This window comes from Cebus imitator, unplaced genomic scaffold, assembly GCF_001604975.1.
Source record: "Cebus imitator isolate Cc_AM_T3 unplaced genomic scaffold, Cebus_imitator-1.0 Scaffold299, whole genome shotgun sequence".
In the NCBI taxonomy this organism is placed as follows: Eukaryota; Metazoa; Chordata; class Mammalia; order Primates; family Cebidae; genus Cebus; species Cebus imitator.
Genome location: NW_016107614.1, coordinates 903511 through 921658, shown reverse-complemented (window position 1 = coordinate 921658; position 18148 = coordinate 903511). Strand labels below are relative to the sequence as shown.

Genomic DNA, 18148 nt, shown 5'->3' with positions numbered 1-18148 from the left:
TGGAGTGCAATGGCGCGATCTTGGCTCACCGCAACCTCCGCCTCCTGGGTTCAGGCAATTCTGCCTCAGCCTCCTGAGTAGCTGGGATTACAGGCACGTGCCACCATGCTCAGCTAATTTTTGTATTTTTAGTAGAGTCGGGGTTTCACCATGTTGACCAGGATGGTCTCGAGCTCTTGACCTCGTGATCCACCCGCCTCGGCCTCCCACAGTGCTGGGATTACAGGCGTGAGCCACCGTGCCCGGCCAAGTAAACAGATATTTATCCAAGGGTTCACTGATTCCCTAACAAATGCCAGGAACATTCATGTACATTATTATTCCATTTAATTCTCAAACACTGGGGTATTGAAATGTTATTTTACAGATGAGGAAACTGATGCTCTAGGTGGTCAGGTAGCTTGACGAGGGCCAGTAAGTGTCAGAGCAAACACTTGGACCTAAGTCTCCAACTCCAAATCGAGAGAGACTGCTCTACCTGGATTGACTCATAAAGACCGAAGACAGATTCCAGACCAGAGAGAAACTCATGGGCAAATGCAGACCCAGAAAAATTAGCTTTGCAGGGGCATGAAAATGTTGGTTATTTTGGAGTAATTCAAGTTATCGATTTCTGTAATGGAAAAGTGATTGGGAATCAGCTACCACCTGAAAACGGTGCTGAGTGAGGCCCCAAGAAGCGGGAAATGTTGCACACAAGCTTACACACAGCTTACAAGACCTCAGCGATGGCGAGGGTCCTTTTCCCTGCTGCCCCCAATTAGCACCCTGCTCAAGGGCAGGGAGCCTGTCTTACTCATTCCCCCACCCCCCTCCCTCCCCCTGTCCTAAGTGCTTGTCACAGGGCCTGGCCCTGGCCAGGTGAATGGAAGATGCTGCCCATCTCAGGCTGGCAGGAAAAGCTGAACCTAGGCAGATATGTCATCTGCAGACCCCTGGGGCAATGTGCCACTGAGAAGCAGCTCAGAAAAATGCATACAGGCAGTAGCCACTGAAGGATACAATCCACCTGCCACCTGCAAGTGGTCACCTATAACTCAGTTAAAGAGCGGTTGTAGTGACCCCAGGCCACTCCCTGAGCTGGGCAGCAGCTCTCAGTGATGCTGTCCTGGCTGTGACATTGTGGCTCCACTCATGACCTCTACCTGTCCTGGGAGAGGAGGGTAGGAAGCGTGCGTCCCACCCTAGTCAGCCCTGCCAGGCACTCCCCGAACACCATTTTGAGGTGGTGAAATCCTTCTGGTGCTGAATGCTTTGCTTGGGAGATCAGGGCCTCGGGGCCTACAGAGTGAACTACTGTGAGCGGCTGGCTGGCTGGGTAAGTGGATGGATACAGAGAAGACGGGTGTAGGGAGATGACTGATAGATCAGAGATGAGCGAGAGGCCTGCCTGGCTTGAGATGGATCCTCGCAGACGATGGAGAGGCAGGTGAATGGATGGGTACCGATTGCCCCTGGGCTCCCCAGTGCAGATCTAAATATAGGGCTGGAGCTCTTCAAAGGGAAGAGCTGTGTTAACCCAGTCCCCAAATGAGCTCTGCATTTGTAACTCTGAGTGATGGATGTGTCTTGTTGGGAAGAATCCTTATAGGTCTAATATTGCCCCAGTTAATAGCTTATGGATTGCTGTAAAGTCAGGGATTGCTGGAAGCAAAACCGGGAGGTGAAAGGTCCTGGTACAGATTTTATGACAGTATCTGCGTTTCATCACTCAGGCTGCAGCGAGTGCCTTACAGGCTTTACCTCGATGAAGCCTCACAAGGCTACGAGGATTTTATAACTGCCTCCATTTTGTGGGTGAAGAAACTGAGGCTCAGAGATGGAATAACTTGCTTAAGCCTACTTGAGAATGCCTGGGTGGAGGGTCTGGACTTGAAGTCCATCTGACCCCAGAGTTTCAGGGTGAAGAGAAAATTTTAAGGACAGGTAAAAGGAAGGGAGAGAGGAGGGCCATAGGATTTGTGCACAGCTCTAAGAAAGAACATGGCATTTTGGCACATGAGACACCTTTGCAGTGGGAGGGGGCACTGAGACTCTCTGATGGCTGTGTGCCCCGAGGGCGGCCCCAGGTTTCCTTTTCCCTCTCTTTCTTATGTCAGCCTTCCAGGGCTCTAAACCTTGAGTCTGGGGATGTGAACTGCAGAGAGGGTGTGTGTTTGGCTCACGTTCCTTCCTTTGGCTTAAACTTGTCCCTCTGCCATGGTTCCCACAAGCAATTGGGGAATGAGGATGTGCTTTTCCTCTGTTCCATGAGCTCTGCAGCCAGGTCTGGGGTGGAGGGAGGGAATTCAGTCCTTAGATTTGGGTGGAGAGTGCATTAAATGACTCTGGGGGGTGAGATCTTTCCTGGCTGCTCTGGGGCTGGCCATGAAGAAGGAGAAGCAGCTGCCTTTAGGGTAATTTTTCTGGCCCCAGACTGCTTTCCTGTTGGCAGGCAGGCAGACAGCGTGAGGCTCTGGGTGGGACGTTCTGGGAAGGGGTGATACAGATTCTTCATCTGCCATACCGTTCTCCTGACCCTGTGTCCCTCCTCACAGCTGAACAGGCTCCTCTCTGCACTCGGGACCTCCATTCAGATCTGTGTTTAATCTCGGCGGTGTTCCAAGGTCCAAGTGTGGTTCTTCTGTTACTTGGTGGGCATGTATCCTGACTCAGTTTCCATGTCAGCAAAGTGGGAAGGACAAGCCCTGCCTCTCTTATTCCTGAACTTGTTCATACATTTAGGCTTCTGGAATACTTGGAGCTTTCCGGAGAAGAGTGCCGGGAGCAGTCTGGTAGCTGAGGTCTTTTGAGAAACAGGCTGAGCAGGAAAAAGGACCAGACGCAGGGCACAGGTGCCTTGGGAAAGATGTAGCTCCTTTTTGGGCCTTGGTTTCCATGTCTGAAAAGGATGGGACAGGACTAGATGATTTCTCAGGTGTTCTTGGATTTAAAGCTCTAGGATTCTGAGATTGTTGAGGGCCAAATTCCCAGGCCAGCTCACTAGCTCCCGGTGACCTCTGCCCTGTGTGTCCCAGTCCATGCCATGCCTGCCCGGCTCAGTTCACCTTGTTTTATGACTGTTCTCTCTGGGAATTCTGAGAATTCTGCTGAATTCTGAGAATTCTACGTGAGAATTCTGCTGAACACAGCACAGCCCAGGCCCCAGGAAGGGTGGCTCTGCCCCTTATGGCCATTTGCCGTCTTTTTCTGTTGAATCTGTCAGTTCCTTGGAGGTGGCCCCTGTCCTCCCCGTGTCTCTCACTGCAGGTGTCCCGGGTGGCAGCAGGGTGCACCGGGAAGCACAGGAGCTTTGGCACTGAATGGGCCCAGGGCTTCTTCCTAAACATGGCTACTTAATAATAATCATACTCTAATTTGTTGGGGGCTTTCTCTGTGACAGGCACCATGTCTAATATAATAACTCTCTGAGGTACTATCTCCATCTTGCAGATGGGAAAATTGAGGTTCAAAGACATCTTACCTACTTTAAGTCTTTGCTCAATGCCTCTTTCTCAGAGAGGCCGACCCTCACCCACCCTGTTTAAAATGGCATTCCGCCTCCATCCCGCTCTCCCAAATGGCCCTGATGCTACTCTTCTCCAGCTGTCCATAGCACATATCATGCTGTAACACGCACAGACTTTCCTTATTCTGGGTATTGTCTAGTGCCTGCTGTGCCTCGCTAAGGCAGTGACCTTTGCTAGTGTTGGTCACAGATGTATATCCCAAGCTACTAGAACAACACCCAGCACATAGTAGGCATTCAGTCACTGTACTCGCATGAAAAACCGGTTAAATAACTTCCCCAGGTGTCAGTTACCAGGAGATTCAACAGCACAAGGCTTAAGAACCCAGGCTTTGGAGCTAGTCATGAGTTTGAATTACAGCTCTTGCCACTTTAACTAGTTATGTGACCTTGCGTAACTTACTGTTTCTGAGCCTCAGTTTCTTTGGTAATAAAATAGACTAATAACATTTATGTTGTGGGATGGGTGTGAGGATTCATGGAGACATGGTTGTAAAGTTCTTGGCATATGGCAGGCATTGCGTAAATGTTAGGTGCTTTCCCGGAGGATGTTTTTCTTCTCTCTTGCATGTCATTTTCCCTCTGATGGCGGATTTTTTGACCAGTTCACTGTCAGCAGTAGTTCCTTAGAGGGCAAGCCACGGTGGGAAGGGCTGGCATGATCTGTGGTGTTAACCAGCCTATGTTTTCTTGCCTTCCTTCCAGGATGTGCCTGTTGCTACGGAGACACAGCAGCAACTCCTGGCTGGTTCCTGGCCCCTGTGGCTGGGGTTCTGGCCTCATAGAAGGCTGGCCCTGGGGACAGGGAGGAAGGGAGGGGCTCAGTTTGCCTTCTGGGCTGCAAATCTGGGTGGAGGTATCAGCCTGGAATCTGTTGGAAGAACTTGGCTGGCTCCCTGTGAAAACGAAGCGCTCATCTTCTTTCCTCCACGGGGCTCTTGGATTCTGGAGTGGAGTTCCTGCTTGGGCCGAGGTCCAGAGGCACTGGTCTGGGTGTGATGCCCAGACCCTGGGAGGGGGCCATAGCAGCCAGAGTGACACATAATCAAACTCCTGGCCCTCCGAATGGCACCTTCCCAGAATAGGGTTGGCAACCGCGTAGATGCTTGAAGAGGCCTGGTGGATGGTTCACCATTCTGCCTCAGCGAAGGCTGGCTGAGCCCGCCTGGCGAGGGAACTCTCAACATCAGCGAGCACTGCCATCTCTTCTTGCAGACTTGAATGTGATCGTGGGGAGGACAGTTACAGATCACTTGGCCTCCAGGGGCTCCATTTTTCCCTTCCAAACCCTGCTCTTGACTCTGGGCAACATGAGCGACTGTGGCTTTTGCTTAAGCCAATTCACCACCCCAAATGAAGAAGGGAGTGGTAGGTGAGAGTGCCAGCCGATAGCCAGACTCCCGGGATCCAATCCTGCCTTCATCTGTCCAGGCTGTGTGACCCTACACAAACCATTTAGCTTATCTGCAAACTTGAGATAATTACAGCACCTTCCTCTTGAGATTATTGTGAGGATTAAATGAGATGATTATTTTAAAGAGTTTAGATTCAACCCAGACATGCCGAGCCCACTAAATGTAAGCCATTATTGTCACTTTAAGGGGTACTTGAGCAGAATAAAAATGGTATTATTATTTGATTTCTCTTGCAAAATGGGGGGTTGTGGCATCACTGGCCCACCTTGCTGCTGGAGTTGTGGCTGCCTTGCACAGGCAGGTGGGGCACAAGCTTCGCATTTGCATAATCCCTTCTGGGTCCATTTCATTACTTGACTGCCCCTAAAGGCATTTGCTATTTTTGTTACAAATTCAAGTGTAGCATAAGCCAACAAAGATGTCAGGAGCCCAGGTGGGGCTAAGGGACAGGGAAAAGACAGACTTATCTGTGCACAGGAGGAGAAGGGAAGGGTTTGGGCTCCCATGGGTCTCAGAGAAAGGGATTAGAAGAAAGAGGGGGACTGGAATGCTGAGCCTGGGTAGCTTGGGGGTGGCTTTGCACCCACAAACCTGTGACTGGTATAGCATAGACCAGTAGATGCATTGAATTTGAGGCACCTGCCCAGAAAGCCTGTATTGCTAGCCCAATGAGGAGGCCCTGTCTTTTTTTGGGTGGTGGGGGTAAGTAATGTTGAGTGGGTTTGATATCCACCTGTCCTCTGTATCTTTCAGCCTTGAATTTCTTTTAACACAAGCATCTTGGGGGCAGGGGACTTGTCCATGTCATTAGAGGGTCCTTATCACATTCCTTGTGGGAGGAACCTAGTGCTTGTCATACAGGATATTCTTAATAAATGTTTGCTGAATGAATATGTAAATGAATGACTGCAGAGAGCTTGCTTTTTGGTATAGCAACCTGATAATTCAGCTTGACTTTTTAGAAAGCCCCTTGGTGTACCACTCCCATCCCATGCACTTGACTCCTCTACCTGGCTGGAGGGAAGGCAGCATAGGGGCGGCAACCATGTCACCTTCACTTACCATTATATACCTATTATATACCATTATATACCAGGCCTGGCTCAGTACCTGGCTCATAATAGGAGCTCAATCAATATTACTTTCACTTACCGTTGTATGCCTAGAGCCTCTCAGCATCAGGCACATAGTAGGGGCTCAACAAATATTACTTTTGCTTGCCATTGTTACCTTCACTTGCCATTGTAGGCTTAGAGCCTAGCCGATTATTTGGCACATTGTAGGTGCTCAATCATTATTTGTTGAACTCATGAATGAATCAAACGGAAGCCTTATCCTGGAGTCTGAGTGCTATGGTGGTGCTCTTATCAGCTGTGGGAACTTAGAAGGCCTCTGTAACTCACTGGACCCCACCCACCCAACACGGTCACATGACACAGATATACCCTGTTATATCAAACTCAATGTGCAGGCATTTATTGGTTATCACCTATAAGGCATCATCTGAAGCCTGCTGTCACCCTGGACCCCCTAATGTGCTTGGCAGGCTGTCTCTGTAGTTCGCCTGTCCCTTACTTCTTGTGCTGTTGTGTATGGCCAGTCGATGGGCAGTGTTATCTTGTCATTGACCACTGCATTCGGAACCATTCCTCCGTGGGTTTTGGGTTTTACTTATTTCACCATCTTAGATTCTCCACTTGTTCATTTTTAAAAAGGCAGCAGTTTCCAGAAGGACCAGGGAATAGTCCGAACAGTGACAGAGCTGCCTGTTACCCCTCTGACAAGATGGTGTGGTGGGAAAGGGCTCCGGCCCTGGCTGGGGGACAGTGGGCTCTGTGACCTTGAACACTTCAGCTCCCTGAGCCTTGTCTCTGGAGCCCTTTCAGATCTTTAATTCTATGTCAATACACAGGAATGGGCTTTCTAGAAGTGGAATGATTTTTAAGTTGGTGTATGCTTTTCAGGGAAATTGTAGCTGTTTTCATTTAAAAACTTTTCATTTACACTCCTGTTCTGAGTGTAAAAACAGCACTAGCTACAATGAATTCATATTTTGTGATTTATTAGGAGTATTACTATGATATCAGAAAACAGTAGAGTTTTTTTTTGTTGTTGTTGTTAAACATGTTTTTAAAAGGGTTGCTGCATTCTTAAGTGTGATTTTATTATATCCTGGGATGATTTTTTTCCCCATGAAGAATAGATCTATGTTTTATAACAAGTCCTCACTACTGAGGCTGGTTGTGAGCATATTCTATGGTGTTACATCATTCCCAAAGGGTGTTCTGGCTACAGGAACACTCCATTTTCTAAGCAGATTGCAGAGACCAAGTAGCAAAGTTCTTTCTAGAAATCAGAGTAACTTGAGATGAGCCATGCCTAGGTCCAGCCAGACAGTGAGGAGTCTTAGAAAGGAAAGGCCCCTTAGGGATACATCAGCCCAACACTCTTGCCATTCACATTAGGGAAACCGAGGCCCAGCATGGAGAAGTGACTTCCTGCAGGTAAAAGGCCCAGAATGCACACTCCATTTCTGCCCCTCACTCATCACACATCCTTCACTTGGCCCAAACCCTGCTCCCTGAAATGTGAACACTGTTGTACACAACCAAACCCCTGCTGGTGCCTGGGGGTGATACCTGCTCTGTGTGATCATCTGCTGTCGAAGCATCCCATGGTGGAAGGCCTGCTGCTAATTTAGCATTCTAATCAGTTCTACTTACCCCAAACCCTTTTTTTTTCATCAGCTTGGCACTAATATCTAGCAGAGAGTTTATTGGCATAAAATTTCTCCAGAAAAGAGGCTGGAAGGTTTGGCAAGTTCAAATGATAACATTTTTATCAAGAGTCCCAAAGGACCACCCTTTTCCCTCCCATCACCACCACCAACACCAGTAAGGCTTTCTCTAGCACAGGAAGACAGGGGCAAAAAGCAGAAACAGCATAGGCCAAACCAGCAGGCACATGGTACATCATCGGATCGACCAGCAAGCAACCACCTGGGAGCCATCTTTGTTAAGGGCAAAATACCGCGCTCACGAGACACTGGAGGATACAAGACTATCTTGATTCTTCTGAAGGAGTGAGGGAGGCTGGATGGGGTGTTGGGGAGACTTTCCTTTTCTGTTTTCTCAGAAAACATGCAAAGAAAGGCTTCATAAACAACTAAGGTTGCGTCAGTATCTCCCAACTTTCCCTTTTCAAAGATGGCCACCCCTGCTGTCCATTCAGAAGGAGCACGCAGCAGAATCTACTGGGCGTGGAGAGAGAGACAGGCAGCAGGAGAGAGATTTAGTTTTCCACAAAGGCTGTTAGTTTTGTTTTGTTTTTTTCCTTTATTGATGGGATTTAAAGTGCATATAACTGAAGGCAAAGTCCAAGGCCTAGAGAAAGATATGAGGCCCGAGAGAGAGGCTCAGAGATTCTAAAGGCGGCGGAAGAATACCCACCTAAAAAGGCCACTTGAGCTGCAAAAAGGATGGGACAGGGAGATAGAAAATAGGAAAAAGAGAAAGGGGGTGGGGACAGGGTGGAGGTAGAGGAAAGAGTTTGGGAAGAAGAAATTACCAGTTTAGAAATTCAGCCAAAGATGAGTAGTAGGAGTTAGTTTACATCCCAGCTATGAAAATATGGGCTGACTTCAAGGCAGGAACACTTGTTTTAGGAAAGGTAAGAAGAGTGATAGCCTCAGGACACAGCATCCCCTGGCCCTTCAGGTGATGGTAGAAGTGATGGGGCTTCTCCAAGCCTCTGTCATGGTCTTCCCTGGAGACCCAGTGTGGGTTAAAGGAGACACTATCCAGCCAAAAGAAGGAAGGGGCTAGGGACCTTGATCTGGGGCCTACTCAGAGCTCCCCAATGGAAGGCAACTTCCCGTCACTACTGGACTCTGGCTGGGGTCCCACTCACCCACACAGGCCGTGCCATCCTCGTTGGGCTCGTAGCCCCGACTGCACCTCTTGTTGGTCCGGCACCTGTAGCTTCCATAGGTGTTGACACATACGGGCTTGTCTCGAGGGCACACGAATGGAAACTGGATGCATTCATTGGTGTCTGCAAGGCGAGGGGAACCACTCACCATGAAGGTGTGGGGCAGCAAGTCCTGGCCCAGGCTCTGTCTGCCCCATATATGGTCTGGCTTTGGGAATGTGCCTTCCTCTCTGGGCTTCAGCTCCCTTGGCTGGCTCCTCGTGTACTTGGTCTTTACATGCTGAGGGGCACTCAGGTGTGGTCCTGGGTCCTCTCTTCTATCTACCACAATCATTCTGGGTGATGTCTTCACACATGGATGATTCCAAAAGTTCTATCTCCAGTCACAACCTTTCCCCGTGGCTGCACACTCGTGAGTACAATGACTCATGACCTACTTGACAGCTCCAGTTGGATGTCTAAGATGCACCTCATGCTTAATATGTCCGAAATAGAGCTCCAGATTCTGCCCTGCCCTTAAACCTCTCTTGCCCTCTGTTCTGTCTTCTCTAGCTCAATCGATATCCCCTTCATCTATCAGCTGCTCAAGGAGTAATCAGAGAGACCCTGATTCCTCCGTCTTTCTTACCCCCTGCGCAATTTCACAGCAGAGCCTGTCCACTCTGCCCCACAGTCCACCTCTCTCTGTCACCTCTTTCTCACTCCTCTGCCAGCACCCAATCTCCAACCATTGTGATCTCTTGCCTGGATTTCTGCAGCTGCCTCCTCACAGAATACCTGCCTTTCCCACTTCCCTCCAATCCACTCTGCAATTCAGCAGCTAAAGTGAGCCTTTAAAAATGTGAATCACATCATATCACTCTCCATTTAGCTTCTAAGGCTCCCAATAGCAAAATGAAGACACCCTATGGGAGCCTCACAGACTCTCCATTATCTCCAGACCACGCTGGCCTCCCTCCTCTTCCCCGACACATGAAGGCTTTGTCCTGCCTCCTGCTTTTTGCTCCTTCCCTTCCCTCAGCTCTTTCTGGGCCTGGATCCTTCCCATCCTTTAGGTCTCAGCTCAAAGTCTTCCTCCCTGACCGCTGTGTCTGGAACAGTCTCCAGGGAGCACCTTGCTCAGAGGGTCCTGAAATCATCTTGTCCAGCTGTGTGGTCATGCTTTCAGGATCTGTCTCCCTGCACTAAATGGATGCCCCTGTGGGGGAGGTGGAACTTGGCCTATATTCCCCACTCCCAGCACGGCACCTGCTGTATACAAGGCACATCGCTGCCTGTTGGGTGATGAAAAGGAAGAGGAGGCTGAACTGGTGACCTCAAAGGGTCCTTGCAGCAGGGAGAGAAGACTCTGGAATTTCTGTGCACGTGCACTGTGTGTTTGGAGTGGGGCCGGGTGGGGATGTGGAGAGTGCAGGGGAGTCATTTCCTCCTCCAGCCGCCCTTGATAGCACTGCTCGTGCACCTCCCCACCTGCGCTCCTTTGTCCAGACAGTGCCCTTCACTAGAACCCTGCCTCCCCTCTCTGTGCCTGCCGAACTCCTCCTCATCCCTCAGGGCCCAGCTTAGACCTCACTTTCTCTAGGGCACCCTCTAGGACCCTCCCTAGACTGGTTTAGGACTACTTCTTTGTAGGCTCCAAGCCCTTGCCCTCCCCTATCTGGGCTGTGATCACACTGTGTGCTTGTCAGCTGTTTACTTGTGTGGCTCGCCATTGGTTTTCAGCTCCTGAGAGTGGTATCTGTCTGTTTACTCCTGTATCTCAGTAGCAAAGAGCTAATGAGTGGCTGCAGAGTAGTTTTGGGAAGAATGCTGGATGAGTGTTCAAGGAAGGAGGGATCCTTGGCCTGACCCCTCATTGCTGGTCACTGGGATGGCAAGTGTTGGGGTGAAGGTCTCCTGGACACTGAGCTTCTAGGCTGCCCCTTCCCATTCCAGGCCCTTGGGGACTTTCAGAAGGTTTTTGGACCCTCAAGGAGCTGCCATCCTGGTAGTGCTGCAGCTGCCTGCCTGCCCCAGTACTGCGCCAGGCTGCAGTCTTTCTTCCACACTGCGACCACACTCCATACACTATTTTGCCCCAATGCCCTTGACAATGCCCGCCCTTGCCTGCCAGCCTCCTTGCTTGCTGCTCCACTGGCTGACCATGGTGTGTGGCTATTCCCCTGTGCCAGGGTGGTGGCATGTCTCCTTCCCATGTGCACTTTCTCGGTACTCACGGCAGGGAAGCACTGCCAGTTCCCAGAACCACAGTGATTCAGCCTGTGGGTCAGTAACATAACTCTCACCCTGGTGAGTCATGTGGCGGTTGTCTTGGCATCTGGAGTCCCAGGACAAACAACACCCTCTTCTGTCCGCCTTTCCACCCCTTTCATGCACAGTGGGCCTTGCCATGGGTCAGGCGGGCATTCCCCAGGGAGATTCAGGCCTCTGCCCCACACCCTGGTGCCTGCAGGCAACTCACCCATGCAATGGCCATTTTCCTGCTGGGAGAATCCTTGGCCGCACTGCAAGGTGGGCAGAAGCAGAGACATGAGTGAGTTGAGAAGGTCCCATCCCAGGTTCCCTTCCTAGTCATGGTCACAGAGCAGCTGTCGCCCTAACCACAGTGTGAGGTGCCACTCTCTGCGCTCTGGGCCTGGGGAGATCCCCCTTCCTTGTAGAACCCTTCCTTTGCGCTGAGAACAAGAGCCCCAGGGGAAGGCCATGAATGGATACAGTTCAGACTCTTGCTCATTTCCCTGTGTAGGGGATCCACGTGCTGGAGCTGGGACGCCCAACAGAACTGTCCCTCTTGTAGCATTGCCCTGAGACTGAGGCTGGGTCTGTCAGGTCAAAGTGTAATGAGGGCTAGGAGATGCTTTTTGAGGCATCTGCTCACTGCCCACACCCCCTTCTCCGAGAACTTCCCCCTCACATGGGCGGGTGCCCATAGCCATGCTTGTGTCCCACCTCTCTGGCCAGGGCCGATGGGTGGACATCCCAGCAGGAGAGAAGACTCAAGGCTTTGCAGCAAGAATTTGAACAAACTGACTCAGAGACTTGAGAGTTGGGAGCTGGTCTTGCCAGGCTGTGGGGGCTCTGCCATGCCCATATGGGGGTCTCAGAGAGAGCAGCCTGGGATGGGGCAGGGGACTCAAAATGCAACACACGACACAAAATGTCAATCCATCATACCGACGAATGAGGTGGGCGGATGGGGATTGTTGGGGGAGAGCCCCCTCTCCTCCCAAAGCCAGTGCACTGACAAAGGTCCTTGAGCTTCTAGGGCTAAGGCCATCAAGCTGCCACAGTTCCTACTCATCCTGAGCTCTCCTGAGTTTTGTGAGTAACCCTTCTTATAAGCTCCCTTCATTTGTGTGATTTTGGGTGGGTTCCTGTTACTTGCCACCAAGTGAAACCCATCAGAGTTGGAAGGACACTGCCAAGGTGGGTCCAGAACTGCTCCTCAAAGAGCCCCTAGAGGGGCCCTGCTGCAGGCTCTGAGTCCCACCCTGGGGCAACAAGAGGTCTTGTCAGAGACTGGAAAGAACCAGGAGGGCAGCAGGAGACCTGGTGTCATCTCTTAACTCTGCTTACAACTGGCTGTGCAGCCTTGGTGGGCCTTGGTGGGTTTCCTCTCTTAACCTCGGTTTTCTTCCTCTGAAAAAGGGGTGCAAAAATGCTTGCCCTGCCAATACACCAGGGCTTCTGTGAGAAGCAGAAGAGACGTGGGTGTGATGGTGTTGTGCAAACTACAAATGGAGGGATCAGCATGAAGCCTTCGCTTTGCCAAGAAGATTTCCATCACTCTAGAGGCTGAGTTTACAGATTCCTGGGAACCCAGCTTCAGCCCGTGGGGTTGTGGGTGGTGCCCGCTTTTCTGGTTATGAGGCCCAGATGCCTTTGCCCACCTCCAGGGGGGCTGGGTTCTGAAGTGTGTCCTCATCCCGGGGGTAGGGGATCTCCAGCACCGAGTTCATCTCCCCGCTGGCCACGTTCCGGCTCACCATCTTGCCATCTGGCCACGTCACCTCCACACTGCTGGCTTCATCTTTCCCTGAGGGACAGAAGGAGAGAGCGTCAGCAGCAGAGGAGAGCAGGAGGCTCTCAGCATCAACAAATTGATCCATTGAATAAAGGCATGAATTGGCACTGTTGTAAGTGCTAGGGAAATGGTGAATGAGACAGATTTGAGGTCTCTCCTCTCTGGAGCAAGGCTGTCCCATAGACCTGTCTGCAAGGATGGAAATGTTCTGCATTTGTGCTGTCTAGTACAGTAGCCACTGGCCTGTTGAGCCCTTAAAGTGTGACTTGTGTGGTTGAAGAGGTGAATTTTCAATTTTAGTTAACTTGAATTAATTTACATTTAAAAGCCACACATGGCTGGTGGCTGCCATGTTGGATAGTGCAGCTCTCAAACTTATGTTCTGGCAGAGAGGCCAAGCATCGGGAGGCTGTATTGGAGGATATAGTAAGGCCTGTGATAAGCAAGTTGTCTTTGGAGTCTGGGGTTCAAATCTTGGCTCTACCCCTTACCTGGTATGTTGGAAAAAGCATGCCGGGGAGTGGATGGGAGACCTGAGGACAAATCCCAGCTTTGCAGCTAACTGGCTTTGTCATCCTGGGAATGCTTCTTGTATTTCTATTTACTGAGCTCTGCTAGGGGCCAGGCTCTCTCTTGTCACTGGGGATACCCCTGTTCTCAAGGAGCTCTCATTCCAAATGCAGAGACAAGCAAACAGACGAATAAATAAATCATGTCAGATATTGACCAAAGTAGGGCAAGGGGGTAAGGAGGAGCTGGGGGTTGCCAGGGCCTTCTCTAGTCAGGTGGTTAGGGACTCCCTTTTAGGGAGCGGGCATTTGAACTGAGCTCTACATAAAAACTTGGAAAAAGAGCTGGGCATGGTGGGCTCAAGCCTGGAATCCCAGCTACTCAGGAGGTTGAGGCAGAAGGATCGCTTGAGCCCAGGACTTCAATGCCAGCCTAGGCAACATATTGAGACTCTGTTTTTGTGGGGGGAAAAACAACAAAAAAACCAAACCTTAGAAAAGATGGAGTGATAAAGAGCTGGCAGGTGGAGGACAGGGGAGAAAGCCCATTCTACAAATCTAAGATGCTTACAGAAGATAATGGGAAGCTCAGAGACATTCACAGTGAATCCATTCGCACACATACCTAAAGCAATGTGCTATATCATTGGTGGAAAGCAGGCTGGAAAGATTTGTCAGATGTTTCGGCACTGTCAAAGCTGGCCCCAGCTCCCTATGTAAGGAAATAGGCCATCACTGTGGCAAGGTCAGGCTAATGGTGATGGATCGGAGTGGGGAGGAGGTGGGGGCTGGGCCTCACCTTCAGGGAGAGGCTGCTCTCAGGTCAGCCCCTGGGAAGGAGGGTCAGGCCCAGCAGACAGGGGGAAGGCACAGCTCACTCTATCACCCACCAGGGCTGAGCAGATGTGGGGACACAGGGTCCCGCAGGGGTCCTAGAAATCAACACACTCCCCCAAACACCATTCCCGGGCTAAATAATCCATCACCCACATATATGCACTATTATTTTCCCTAACATGTAGATACTGTTAGAAAACAAATTAAAATTGCTGTTGAATGTATATTCGCTTTTGGCCGTTACTATCCACCAATGAATTTTACGATGATGGCTACCATGGAGTGGAGGGTAGTGGGCAAAATATCTTGATGTATAAAAGGGGTTCCCATATTTTAGCAAAGGGGTTTTGGAGGCCACATGCAGACTTGGAGGAGAATCTCTGTGTAGACTACGAGTAGAAACCATTGTGTGGGCATGGAGGAAGGAAGCGGGGTGCTGGCGGGAGGACCTGCAGTGAGAGGGGTTCTAGAGGGAGTTACGCCTTGTAAGCCACAACCCCAGCTTCTAGATCCTTCCTGTATTTGGTCTCCTTTTGTTCTCCCACCCTGGCCTCCAGGGGAGTCTCACTGGAGTGTCCCAGCCTTGCTGCTGCCGTGCTGTGAGTCTATAAGGGCCAGGACCAGAGGCTACACTGGGAAGAGTCCATGGAGACGCAGCTCCTGCCTTCATGGGCATGGCAGGCAGCAGCAACAGGAGAGGCTCGGAGGCAGAGGCTTGTCCTCAAAGGTCAGTTTCTCTTCCCATAGGAAGACCCCCTCCTTCCAGGCCCAACCTTACTGTTCTGGGTTTTGCTTTATCAAGCAAGAAATTATTTCTTATCAATCCCTCAATCTATAAGAACTCCTTCTGCAGAATGGGGGTGAAAATGGGACTGGGGAGTGCCAACTACAGATTTTTTTTTTTTTTTTTTTAGACGGAGTCTTGCTCTGTCACCCAGGTTGGAGTGCAGTGGAGGGATCTCGGCTCATTGCAACCTCCGCCTCCTGGCTTTGAGTGATTCTCCTATCTCAAACTCCTGAGTAGCTGGGATGACAGGCATGCACCACCACACCTGGCTAATTTTTGTATTTTTAGTAGAGACGGGGTTTCACCATGTTGGCCAGGCTGGTCTCAAACTCCTGACTTCAAGTGATTCACCCTCCTCAGCCTCCTAAAGTGTTAGGATTACAGGCATGACCCAACACACCTGGTCAGATTTTTTTCTAATTTGAAATAGAAAAAAAATTTGAGGTGCAAGAGATTTGGCATTTCCAGGGTGTATAGTGCCCAAATTAAGTGGCACATGTAAAAGGTAAACATTTGCCATTAAAAGGAGACAACAGCAAATGTTTCTTACCTAAGCCTGCAGAACAGCTACAGGAATATATTTTCCAGTCTGACTGAAGGGCCACAAAGGACTCAAAAGAGTCACCAAATATTCATAGACAATCACAGATTTGCATGTGGTACTTAGTCTTTTTTTTTTTTTTTTTTTTTTTTGAGATGGAGTTTTGCTCTTTTTGCCCAGGCTGGAGTGCAATGGTGCAATCTTGGCTCACTGCAACCTCTGCCCCCCGTGTTCAAGCGATTCTCCTGCCTCGGGCTCCTGATTACAGCATGCATCTGTATTTTGTATTTTTAGTAAAGATTGGGTTTCTCCATGTTCATTAGGCTGGTCTCGAACTCCTGACCAGGTGATCCACCCTACTCGGCCTCCCAAAGTGCTGGGATTATAGGCATGAGCCACCGTGCCTGGCCCCACTTAGTTTTGAGTCCTGCTTCCTCAACTTCCTCCAGATACAGACCTGGTGCAGGGTACCTGGGGCTATGAGATAAGCAGGCCTCAGAAAGCACAACCAGCAGGACTCCCTCCTCTGCTGCTGTTTTTTGCTGCCTTGGGCATCCTCTCTGGGCCTCTGTTTCTTCATCTGTAAGATGGGGGTGCTGGCTGACAGCCTTACCACTCCCAGGAAGCGCAGCCTTTCTACCATGGAGCAGGAGTTCACCGTTCACCTCAGCATCCCCAGCACCATCAGCTCTCGGACATGGGGTCTCCCTGCAGTTCCCAAAGGGCTTTCAGGTGCTGGTAATAACAGTGAACACTGACAACGTGCCCCAAGCCGTACCAGGTGCTTTACGATGTTAATGCGTTGAAACTTCACATTTCCACGAGGAGGGTGCCAAAGTTATCGTTTTCGCCTTAGAGATGAGAAGGCAGAGCCATGGAGAGGTGCAGTGATTTGCCCAGCTAAGACTGAGAGATCCCAGAGCCCGTATCTGCTATGCTCCTGTTACCCTGCCCACCCTATCCCACACCCAGCAGCCACCATATGCCAGGCTTTGCACAGGGATTTGGGATTCAGTAGTGAAAGAGACAGACCCAGCCCCCATTCTGATGATTCCCGTGGGAACAGTGAATACAAGTGATCTTATTATAAGCTGGGGACGTGCCACAACAGCACTGCTACCACATGGTGAGAGATGTGGGTCATTTCATTTAGGTATTGCAGGAGGAGTAAGACTTTGTGAGGTGGAGAAAGGAAAGAAGGAGCATTCCAGGGAGAGGAAACAGTGTGGGCAAAGGTACAGCAGCGTGGAAGGGCAAGTTGCATCTGAAGATCAGGGAGAAGTTCCAAGTGGAAAAGAGTGGGAGAATGTGTATCAGAGGGAGGGGAGGGACTTCAGTCTTCACACCTAAGAGGTGGGTGTTTTATCCCCATTCTCCAGATGTCAACATTGAGGCTTGACAAGGTGAAGTGACTTCCAGGTATCTGAGCTAGGACTGGAACCCAGTCTCCTGTCCTTAGGATCAGCCCACCCCTCTGCCCAGGTGGTCTGCATAACATCTTAAGTCTTTCTTGGGCTGCACGACCTAGGGGGACTGGCTCCCAGACACTGCACACCAGCAGCTTCGAAGCCGGCCAGCCTGCCAGGCCTGTATGTAGGGGAGGGCTGAGCAGAGGAGCACCCCCCATTAACCAGCAGAGACACGAGGTCATGAGCAGCAGTGAGTCACCTCTGCCAGCTTTTAAAAGACAGAGGCCAAGGAGGCAGAGAGAATTACACTTTTCAGAAGAATTACAAACAAAACAGATGGTGGGAATACAGTTGGTAGAATATTTTTGCACTTTAATAAAGCAATTTTTATGTGGGCCACTGAATTTCCCTTCCGTAAATGAGCACCAGCCAGCCGAAAGGCAGCTCTGAGTCACCTGCAAACAATTAGCTGAAAAGACGGTGGCGTGTGGGGGTGGGGCTGGGGACACCAGCGATGGTGAGAGTGGGGGATAGGGTGACTCCCAGTGGGTCTGGTGGAGGCAAATAGATGATTGGTGTTTTTATTTTCTGGGTTTGGGAGTGGGCTGCCTTGGCCTGCTGCCAGCTGGGAAGTGGAGGGTGGCATGTGGAGCTTGGGGGTGGGTTCCGTACAACCAGGGTGGCAGTGGGGGAGCGGTCGATAAGGGCTGTAAGCAGAAACGCTTACCCTGCATGCAGGAGGAGCAGGGACAGGCCAGGGTGGAGAGGGGCTGCAGAACATGGTGGGGGGCTCCACTGAGCAAGGCGGGGTCCACTGAGAGAGGACCCCACAACAAGATGTCACTGTGAGAGCTCTGCACAGCAGAGTGGGCCCTCTGGGAACCCCCATGCTGACACCCACTGCCTGCGGACGGAGGTAGGGAGTACTGGTGAGGGTCTGCTCCTCTGGGACGCGATGTGCACAGGGCAATACTGAGGCTGTCTGGGAAAGGCACACGTGTGGACTCACATACATGTCCACGTACCTACACACGTGCACCACACCTTGCTGCGAAGGAGCCAGCACGTGACTCATGAAGGCAGGAAGGGGGCAGGGCCCTGTAGGCAGGCGAGCTGAAGCTTTGTAGGTGCAGGCCCCTCCCCTTCAGCCCACTCTTCTGGGGACAGCCTCAGCTGGACCCTGCCCTC

The 18148-nt window shown here is 50.8% G+C and overlaps 1 protein-coding gene across 4 annotated transcripts in view; it reads right to left on the bottom strand.

Moving 5' to 3' along the window:
- Positions 1–18148, bottom strand: part of CRTAC1 (cartilage acidic protein 1) — a 161937-nt gene that overhangs the window by 6922 nt on the left and 136867 nt on the right. Inside the window, exons 12-15 of one of the 4 annotated variants that reach the window (XM_017502738.2) lie at positions 12744–12889; positions 11315–11357; positions 8833–8976; positions 7740–8176 (exon numbers count right to left, since the gene is read on the bottom strand). In XM_017502738.2, the coding sequence (XP_017358227.1) occupies positions 8151–8176; positions 8833–8976; positions 11315–11357; positions 12744–12889 (359 nt within the window). In that variant the 3' untranslated portion in view covers positions 7740–8150. Of the gene's footprint in view, positions 1–7739; positions 8177–8234; positions 8391–8832; positions 8977–11314; positions 11358–12743; positions 12890–18148 lie in introns of those variants that run through there. The other 3 variants (XM_017502739.2, XM_017502737.2, XM_017502736.1) reach the window with 3 other exon arrangements.